The sequence below is a fragment of the Carya illinoinensis genome, chromosome 14, assembly GCF_018687715.1.
Source record: "Carya illinoinensis cultivar Pawnee chromosome 14, C.illinoinensisPawnee_v1, whole genome shotgun sequence".
Lineage (NCBI taxonomy): Eukaryota > Viridiplantae > Streptophyta > Magnoliopsida > Fagales > Juglandaceae > Carya > Carya illinoinensis.
The window spans coordinates 13957329-13967094 of record NC_056765.1 but is presented as its reverse complement, the minus strand read 5'-3'; the positions used below and the strand labels follow the sequence as shown (position 1 = coordinate 13967094).

The 9766-nt window shown below is 37.1% G+C and overlaps 1 protein-coding gene across 5 annotated transcripts; it reads left to right on the top strand.

Moving 5' to 3' along the window:
- The first annotated feature begins 2484 nt into the window (after positions 1 to 2484).
- On the top strand, positions 2485 to 9378 carry LOC122295106. Of its 5 annotated transcripts, none has more exons than XM_043104154.1 (16): positions 2486 to 2521; positions 2671 to 2730; positions 3048 to 3166; positions 3249 to 3363; positions 3457 to 3567; positions 4454 to 4558; positions 4745 to 4828; positions 4929 to 5044; positions 5229 to 5330; positions 5415 to 5528; positions 5628 to 5684; positions 6549 to 6615; positions 7111 to 7164; positions 8442 to 8516; positions 8801 to 8836; positions 9085 to 9378. In XM_043104154.1, the coding sequence occupies exons 3-16, from the start codon at positions 3147 to 3149 to the stop codon at positions 9175 to 9177; spliced, it is 1149 nt and encodes a 382-aa protein (XP_042960088.1). In that variant the 5' UTR covers positions 2486 to 2521; positions 2671 to 2730; positions 3048 to 3146; the 3' UTR covers positions 9178 to 9378. The 5 variants fall into 5 exon arrangements, with proteins under 5 accessions (XP_042960090.1, XP_042960088.1, XP_042960087.1 ...); XM_043104157.1 differs by lacking the exon at positions 2486 to 2521 and adding an exon at positions 2842 to 2962 and having other exon boundaries at positions 2677 to 2730; XM_043104156.1 differs by lacking the exon at positions 2671 to 2730 and having other exon boundaries at positions 2485 to 2521.
- Positions 9379 to 9766: the final 388 nt, after the last annotated feature.

Genomic DNA, 9766 nt, shown 5'->3' with positions numbered 1-9766 from the left:
ATAAAATTTAAATAGGTTATTGGGTTGATTTTTAGGTTAAGCGGGTTGACCCGTTTATTAATAGTCTTAATGGATCAAACCGCTTTGATCTAAACCCATTTATATCAAATTCAAACCCTTTAATTTTGTGTATTCTTTATGTTGGGTTCATGGGTCATATCACATATTTCCAACCCCGTTGTGCATCGTAAAGATGCATGAAATCGGGCTTGTAGCCACCACCCCCATATCACAACGTGGTTCGAGGTGGCCTACCTTACTGAACATCCAGACAATGACAGTGGCGCCTTCTGCTAATTCCTCAGTGCCTTGGTGTGTTGTGCACATCATGCACAATGCATGCAGAAGGTGCACATTACCGTGCACCATAGAGATCCATGAGCCAAGCGTTTGTGAGCTAGCATGGCCACCATCAGCTACCACCTGACTCGCCACATGAGGCTTGGTGGTCCCTGGCAATAGAGGCTTTGCTCGCCATTGTTCCTCACCACAGGAGTCACCCGACACCAACACTGTTGCTCATTGCAGAAACCATCGACCACTCTTTGAACCACTAGCGCTTTTTGTCTCCGTTAAGGTGGTCCTCGCCTATGGGGACCTTGCACGAGCAAAGAGAAACAAGTTCCTATAGATCCATATACGAGTGTCCAGGGTCTGGTGAGGCCACAACCAGCTCTTTCTGTCACCAGCATGGTGGTCCTCAACTACAAAGTTGTGCACGTCATCGTTGCCTACCCACGGAGGCCTTGCAAGCCATGGAAGCTTCCTCGCCCACAGAGACAACCCCAAGCAGCTCATAAGCAAGCAACATCCCATGGCAAGCAACGACTCATGGCGGGCAATGTCCCATGGCAGGCAATGACTTATGGCGGGCAACATCTCATGACGGGCAACTTTGCATGGTGCAAATCCACCCTCGTTGTGAAGTTCAGTTCATCCACGTGCAATCTTTCCCATGCACAACTCTTGCACTTTACGTTTACACAAGCATCGTAGCCACTAAACACACCATTGGAGACGATTGATGAGCAAATCAGTTCGGTTCCAGCACCTTCCCCCTCCTCCATAGCAGCAACACCAGGTCATGCCGAGAGAAAGGAGACCAACTCCGCCCTAGGTTACCACTAGCAAAGACAGAACCACCTCATACTCGTAGTTGGCCATCAATGCCAGTGCGGTCAAGCATCTTCTTCAACAAACACCGAGTGTTGACACTCATGCTACAACTGCCTTGCACGGGTTATCTTCGGGAACGAGCCTCTAAGCTCCGTAATTGCTTCGCGTAGGTTACCTCCGAGAATGAGCTTCTGAGCTCTACAACCGCCTCACGCGAATTACCTTTAAGAATGAGTCGACGAGCTCAACAACTGCTCAAAAAATGACCATCTAAGTGTAGGTTATGATGATGAACACGTCCTAACCTCCAAACAAAAAATTGCCTCAAGGGACAAAAAATCCAGTAGCACCAACAAATAAAAAAAAAAATCGATCTAAATATGCTGTCTTTGCTCACAATAAATAGTTATACGTAACCATATGAACGCTCGATTATTAGAAACACATTGATGCAAACAAACTTGCCATAATTTTTTTTTTCTACATACTATCTCTGTTATGATTAACTTGAAGATTTTCAAAGTCTTTCGATTGAACAAATCAACTTTAAGAATTGCGGGCATTTGTCGAGTATAAAATCAACAACTAAGAATGAAGCTCAGAAAAAAGGATAAGAAAAGATAAGGCTAAGACGAGATTAGACAATTTGACTCAAATGCATAAAAGGAAAAAGCTTTATGAGACAAGTATGGCTAAGTTATTCCAAAGAAGGAAAGACCTCTATAAGGGGAGGGAATATCCTCAAATTTGGAAGGACTCCACTATGCACAAAGAATACTTAAACCTTCTCTCTTTAGGAGGATAACATTTTCTTCAACTTTTAGAAATCTTAATTTTTTCTATTATATTGAGAAGTAAAAGGTTATAAAATCATGATTTTAGTAAATTTCACTCCAAACGACCCGTAAACATATATTATTTTTGTCGAATCACGTAAATTTATGTATCTTTCTTTTATTTATATTTTATATATTTATTTATTATTTATTCTTTTGAATGAACGTTCAAACACTACATCAACATTCAACCATCATTGTGGATTGGAAATTACTCTCTTTTTGTTCCTATCTGTTGTGTAAATTTATGCTTTAAATGGTCCCGCCCTTTATAAGATATTCCAAAAGTTTTCATAAAATGTAATATAAAATAAAAACACCCGCTAGAATTTGAATTTTGTTCACCCACGGGTCTCCCCGTTACCAAAGTAATCTTAGCCATTACAAAGTTCACGCCTGTCAATTTACTAGTAGGCTACACTCAAGGCTCGGGTTCATAAAACCGGACAATTGCTATATTACGTGGCAGACGACTTTTGGCTGTCCAAATAATTGGAAACAAGCAACGCTGTACGGTATCATGTGTGTCCGTCCGAGGTGGAGCCATGGCAGTTTGGTCACATAGAACGGTATGGAGCCCATTTTATACTTTCTTTATTTATTCAATTACTTTTACTTCTCTCGATCTCGATCCCTTCGCTCGCTCCCCAAGTGTCTCTTTCCCTCGCTCGGTGAGTTCCTAACGTTAGAAATTCGTTTGATGTTTTTATTCAATCAGACGACAGAATGCACTTCATTGGTTTTTCGCACAACTGCAACGCCGCAGCATTCTTCTCTAGTTTGTATTCTTCTATTGTGGATTTTTTTTTTTATTATTTTTTTAACTTTCGGTTTCGTTGATTTTGTTTCTAAACTGGGTTTTATTCTCTTTGTTAATTTTTTCATTCAGATCAAGATTCTGATTATTATTATTATTTTCTTCGGTTTCTCAAGCGTATATGGTATGTGAAATTTAAATAACTCACCGAAATCGCAGAGAAAGAATGCCAAAAATAGGTCCATGAATTAATGTATGTGTCGGTTGGAATGGGATTCTAATTATCAGATTTTTCATGTAAGGGTAGTAAATTCGAATTCCATTTTTGAAACTGTCAGGTTTGATAATTTCTGGTTCCCATATTTGCTTCCGAAGTTCCTTGAGGAAATGATTGGAATGTGAACCATTAAGTTAAAAGTTTTCAGCTAGTACCAAAAATGGGGACCCTACACCGTAGGTATGAATTGGTGTATCATTCTTGCTTGATGTTCACATAATCAGAAGGATGAAATTTTCTTGGTTTTCATTATTCATGGCAGTGGAGTTTTTAGGAAATCAAGCAGCGATGGCGCTAGGCTTATAATAACGACAATTATTGGAATCGTCTTAGGATTTTTTATTGGTGCTTCCATTCCATCTGTTTCTCTAACCAAGGTACTGCTGGTTTTAATCAGTTTTTTTAGATACTTTCGTGTACCATTGCATCAAGTAGCTACTTTCATTTGATCGGTGCTTTAAATTTCGCAGATCAACTTACCTTCAAACCTTCTATCATCTCTTGACGTAGCCATCATTGACTTTCATAGATCCTCTGGAAGCAAATCTCTTGAAAGTGTTGGATCTGGCAATTTACCCAAGGTAAGTTTTATACGTGGTCTCTTTGTATTTAGGATTAGGCAAGAGAAATGATTTGTGCCTGAACAAACTAACATTTTGCCTTTGTCCGTGCATGGTTTCTATCAGGGTTCTTTAGGCAATTTGCCTTCCATTTATATGTTTGGTGTCAAATTGTTGGTTCTTGTTTGTGTGTCTTGTTGGATATACTGACAAAACACACAATTAGGGTTTTCTTTTCTTTTTTGATAATTTCTCATTGCCAACTACTTTGCCCCTGAAGTTACTTAGCAAGGCTCTCTAGTCTACAAACATGTTATGCCTGTAAGTTGGTACCTTAGTTGAAGGATCGCCCCAGTTGCATGTTTAGTGAGAACTGATAATTTGCTGTTTCTCTAAGGATCTTTTTGGATTATAAGACTTGCCTACGTGCCTCGTTTGTTTTCACAACATATCTCATCTTATCATTAATACTTTCCCAAATTTTCACACAAATAAAATAAACAATCAACTTTTTCAAATTCAAAAACAATAATAATATTAAAAAAATATATTCTAACAATATTTTATTCAATTTTTAACTTTTATCTCACTTATCTCATCTCATCTAAGAAAATAAACGAGGCCATAAAATTCTTGAAGCTGTGTACTTATTTGGTTGAATTATTGAAATGGACATTGCATATTATTTTTATGGAAAAAGCATTCCTCTTGAATATATATTTCTTGTGTCTGCAAATTTAACTTTGAGAAACAGAAGTTCATCATAGACTTTTGGTTTGGTTTGTTATTTCCCGATTTGTCTGGAGGTTCTTGGTGCATTGTGTACCAATAATTAAGCAAAAGTAAGTGATGAGCTCTTGTTTATTTTAGACTGATGATTTTGTTGTGACTGGGTTATTTCTCTCAGATATATGTGCCAACAAATCCTCGCGGGGCAGAGTCATTACCTCCAGGAATTATTGTACCAGAGTCTGATCTTTTTCCACGAAGGTTATGGGGTGAACCCAGTGAGGTAAAATGTTAAAGGAGGAGGGTGAGGACCCTTATTTTGGTCTGAAATTCACGTCTGCATATGTATCTTAACAGAATATGAAGATTTCGATAAAAATTCACCTTTGAGGCTTTTATTGATTGTGCATGTGAACCAGCTGCCTAGTTTGTGGGAATTATCTTGAAACAAAATTACTGAAATCTGCAGGATCTGAAGAAAAAGCCAAAATATTTGGTAACATTTACTGTTGGTCTTGACCAGAGAAAGAACATAGATGCAGCAGTTAAAAAGGTTATTAAAGGGACCAGAAATTCTTCTTTATTTGATTGTTTTGATCTCTTCAGCATGCTGACTGTTTAGGTTCATTTTCTTTCCTTTTTTTTTATTATAGTTTTCTCGGGATTTCATGATTATGCTCTTTCATTATGATGGCCGGACAAGTGAATGGGATCAATTTGAGTGGTCCAAGAGTGCAATCCATGTCAGCATTAGGAGACAAACAAAATGGCAAGTTTTTGTCACTGTGAAATGCTTTCACTTCCTACCTTTTCTATATTTTGAATTAGAACTTCATTAATTATTGCATTCTATTGCAAGCTTTGGTTAGGTAGTTTCAACCATGGTATTTTTTAATTTTTAATATTCATCCATCTGCCTTCTATTACTTGTTTTCACACAGTATGTTTTGCAGGTGGTACGCGAAACGATTTTTGCATCCTGATGTTGTTTCAGCTTTTGAATATATTTTTATATGGGATGAAGATCTTGGAGTGGAACACTTTAATGGAGATAAGTAAGTACTTATTTATCATTCTTTTCCCTCCTCAGATCCGCATGTTACATGCTTACCTTTATGTTTCTCCATACCATTTACCAGGTACATTGAGTTGGTTAAGAAACATGGCTTGGAGATCTCTCAACCTGGTCTTGAGCCCAATAATGGACTAACATGGGAAATGACAAAGAGGAGAGGGAACAGTGAAGTTCACATGTAAGCTCTTCCCCTCTCTCTAGTGATATTTTTATGTTTGTACTGTTGTAATGTGCAATTGGAACTCGATGCTAAAGTTCTTTGTCTGGATTGGTGAAGGGTTACAGATGAGAAACCAGGCTGGTGTAAAGACCCACACTTGCCTCCTTGTGCTGCGTATTCTCTCTCTCTCTCTCTCTCTCTCTCTCTCTCTCTCTCTCTCTCTCTCTCTCTCTCTCTATGTGTGCTTGTTTGTGAGTGTATGCATGCAAGTCCTTAATTCAATACAAACACAAAATTTCTAGTCATGTACATAAATCTTGTAGAATTGGTGCTATTTCAGAATTCCTGGCACTTAGCTAGCTATCTTGGAAAATTTATACCCCCCCACTCCAAAAAACTAATCCCGTAATATATTTGGTTTTTTGAACATGCTAAATAATTCTTGTATTTTGATTCAGATATTGATCGATTCAATGTCTTCCAGAAACCCCTATAGGTTGGTTCAAGTGGTAAACATCTTGGTCTTGGTAGTATGCTCCTTCCAAGGTCCATGGTTTGAATCCCACTGAGTACAAAAAATCTCTAGGGGCCATCGGACTGGGGGAATTTCCCCTTGAATTACCTGAGATGCACTTGCAAAAACTCTTTGCTGAGGGCCCGTGCACCCCCAGGATTAGTTGGGACGTTGTTCCTGACGCTGTTCCTGGACACCCGGTGCCAATTAAAAAAAAAGTCTTGCAGAATAGTATGACATTTGAATAAAGATATGTTTGGAAAAATAATCAATTTTGTAACCAAGAGCACAAGTTGGCTAAAGCTGTTCGGAAGATTTGCTTCAAATTTTGAACATTTTTGCTTAAAATTAATGTAATATGAATTATCATGCCTGGATGAAGGTTCACTAAGTAGCATGCAGGTTGAGGTGTTTGTTGCATAATTCTTGATAAATGATTTCTGTGCCAAAAGTCTGGTTAATAAAAACTGTCAGTTATTTTTCTATGTCCAATACGACATTTTTTATTTGTTTGATTTTTTCAGGTTCGTAGAAATTATGGCTCCCATCTTTTCTCGGGAAGCTTGGCGTTGTGTGTGGCATATGATTCAGGTACATGTGTACTAAGGATTTTGTGGTTAAGTTTTTTGTACATAAATAGGAGAACTGTGGTTTTCATCTTGAAATTTATCCTCAGTCACACCAGCTCATTTTTCACAATTTAAGTTGATTTCTATTTAAGTGGTTTACCTATAAATCCACTTAAAATATGTTATATATATAGTGTGACTGAGAATGATAAGGAATGATAAAATCTTGGGTGAAGAGTAACATTGCTCTATAAATAAAGAAAAAATTATGTGTGCCTAGGGAATGGAAGCCCTGTGCAGGCCATTTTAAAAAAAACCAACTTTCTCATGATGGGCCCAACTTTTTTTCAAAGGGCCTATGCATGCTTTAGGCCTGTATCATTACTCATTTATTTTTCAAAATCCCACACTCTTCATGATGGGTGAAGAGTATCACTACTCATTTATTACGTTGATTGTGCTTTGAGTACTATCTAGTAACATTTGTTCTAATGAACGCTCTAACATCTGCTTGTAGAATGATTTGGTACATGGATGGGGACTAGATTTTGCTCTCAGACGATGCGTAGAGGTCAGTGGCTTTTGTAGTTACATTTTTCCTTCTGCCCTTTCATTTGCTACATTGACTGCCTGGTCATATCATTTTTTTCCTGCATATTTTTTTCTTTTTTCTTTGCTTGTTGATGTTATATATCATTCAATAGAAAACAGAAAATGCCAGTTAACTAGTGATTTTTTGGTGGTACTGCAGATCTGCTTCTCCTTTTAGGTTTATCACCGTGACCATCATTACTTTTTATACCCCCATTACCCATCTGAAAAAGGAGCTGCGAAAAATAATGCCTATGCCAATAGTTTTAAACCGATTTCATTGATTACAAAACATAGTTTTGATAAAACTCAGGGCATTCACTTCTTCACTATAGTATAAGACATTGTGGTTTACTTGTCAATAAAAAAAAATACTGACTTCTCAAAAAATAAAAAATAATACTTATCGGACTAAACACGTCAAGGTTTAGGGTGGCAATAATCATGTTGAGTCGGTCTGTGTGGAGATTAAAAAATTAGGAGATGATTGCCAACCCAATTGCAATTATTATAAACAATTAAACATTCAAAGTTAAGGCTTATAAAAAAAATTCTTCGTTGGTTACATAGATGAGATGAGATGAGAAATGTGAATAATAGTAAGATAGTTTGTGAATAGTACTGAAATGGTTTGAGTTAAGATGTTTTATGGGGTTTTGGGAAAGGGCCAAGGGGAGAGAAAAAGTTGAATAAAAATATTATAAAGTTAAAATATTGTAAGAATATAATTTTTTAATATAATTTTTGTTTTCGGATTTGAAAAATTCGAATAGTTTTTTGTGTTTTGTTTGTAAGTTTGGGAAAGTTCTAATGATCGAATGAAAAAGTTGAAAATTTGAAATTGAAAAATGTTTGCGTTTGAATGGTGTTTGGATGTTGAGATGAGATGGTGTTGAGACCATTTGTGAAACCAAATGGGGCCTCAAAGTAAAAGCTTTGCCTGTTCATCAACCTGGATGGCACACCTGAACCATGTACTGGCAGGATAACTTTGTGACTTTTTGAACATCTTCTGTTAGTATGTGTGTCTGAAACTTTCTTCTCATCATAATCATATATAACAAGGACTAATTTTGTGATAAAAAAATGATCAATAATAGATTAATTATGACCAAACTTATGTGTATTATGATCTTATATACATCATGGAATCGATCAGGTAGGTTTGGGTTGTCCTATTCTATAAAATTTGCTTTTGATAGAATAATTAAGTATCTCTCCCGGCAAATCCTAATCAGTTTTATTTTCTTTACACAGCCTGCACATGAAAAAATTGGGGTTGTTGATTCGCAATGGATTGTACATCAAGTAATACCTTCTCTTGGAAGTCAGGTCAGCTGCCAATAAGTTTGTGAGATATTTCCATTTGTGTTTAGTCGCTTCCATGATTTATGTTAGAACCCCTGTTTCTGTGCACGTGCTACTCGCAAGTGCTTTTTAAGTCTCTGCATATATACGTTGGAATCCTGGAATTATTAAAGGCACTAAGACAATTTATAGATTTTGAACTAAATTAGATTAAATTCTCTGGTAAATATATTCCATGCAAAATGGGAAAGCTGCAGGTTTTTCCTTCTCAGTCGGATTCTTATTCTTAATTTTCATTAAACTTTCAGGGCCAGTCCGAGAATGGGAAAGCTCCATGGGAAGGGGTATGTAAAATTTATCATTTCACTTTTATGTAACACACCATTTTGAAAAGATGACCAAATGCAGAACCCCATTACTTTGATGCTTTCATTTTGTAGCTTCCTGTCTGACTATTTATTTTATTAGCCAATAACCTTTCAGAGCTTGATTTTGTTTACCCATATTTTTCTTTCTTTTGTTCTTTGAACAGTCGAAAACAAGCTTGTCAATTGAGTTTTAATTTCTCATGCCTGGTTGATTTCCGCTGCAGGTGAGAGCGAGATGTAGAAATGAGTGGGCTGAGTTCCAGTCTCGCCTCTTCAATGCAGATAAAGCATACCTTGCTCAGAGTGGGAAGGATTAATTTTTTTTTTTTTTTTGGTACATGTTTTCCTTTTGCCTTATCCCTTGGGTGGTATTTATGACCTCAGTGCTGCATACCACGATTTTCTCTTCTTTTCTTTCTTTTGCTCAAGGTTGTGGGCTCATTTCTTTTATTTTTCAAAAAATAAAAAATAAATTTCACCCTTACACCATCAATTTACATCATTCCCTTTGCATGAAATGTCTGAAATGCTCTCGATTTTGAATAATTTTCAAGTGAATGTTTTATCCTCCCTAATTATAAAAAATACCAATATATGCTTAATTACGAAATACCAAGGGGACAGTCGAGTTCAACCAACGCATGGGGTGGTCCGCCCTCAAGTTAACCGGTCTTCCCACGTCGAAGAACGAGTGGTCATGCTAGTGGGTCTAGAATTTGTGTGAAGGTTTTAATTGCGAAACCACAAGTTACGGAATACCAAGGGGACAGTCGAGTTCAACCAACGCATGGGGTGGTCCGCCCTCACACTAACCGGTCTTCCCACGTCGAAGAATGAGTGGTCATGCTAGTGGGTCTAGTGTTTGTGTGAAGGTTTTAATTGCCAAACCACAAGTTGAATATAATT

What these genes read in the sequence shown, in the direction of transcription:
- LOC122295106 (XM_043104156.1), top strand. Translation starts at nt 3,147, where the DNA reads ATGGGGACCCTACACCGTAG. An exon ending in TACCTTCTCTTGGAAGTCAG is followed by an intron (nt 8,517 to 8,800) that starts GTCAGCTGCCAA and finishes TTAAACTTTCAG; the next exon opens with GGCCAGTCCGAGAATGGGAA. An exon ending in GGAAAGCTCCATGGGAAGGG is followed by an intron (nt 8,837 to 9,084) that starts GTATGTAAAATT and finishes TTTCCGCTGCAG; the next exon opens with GTGAGAGCGAGATGTAGAAA.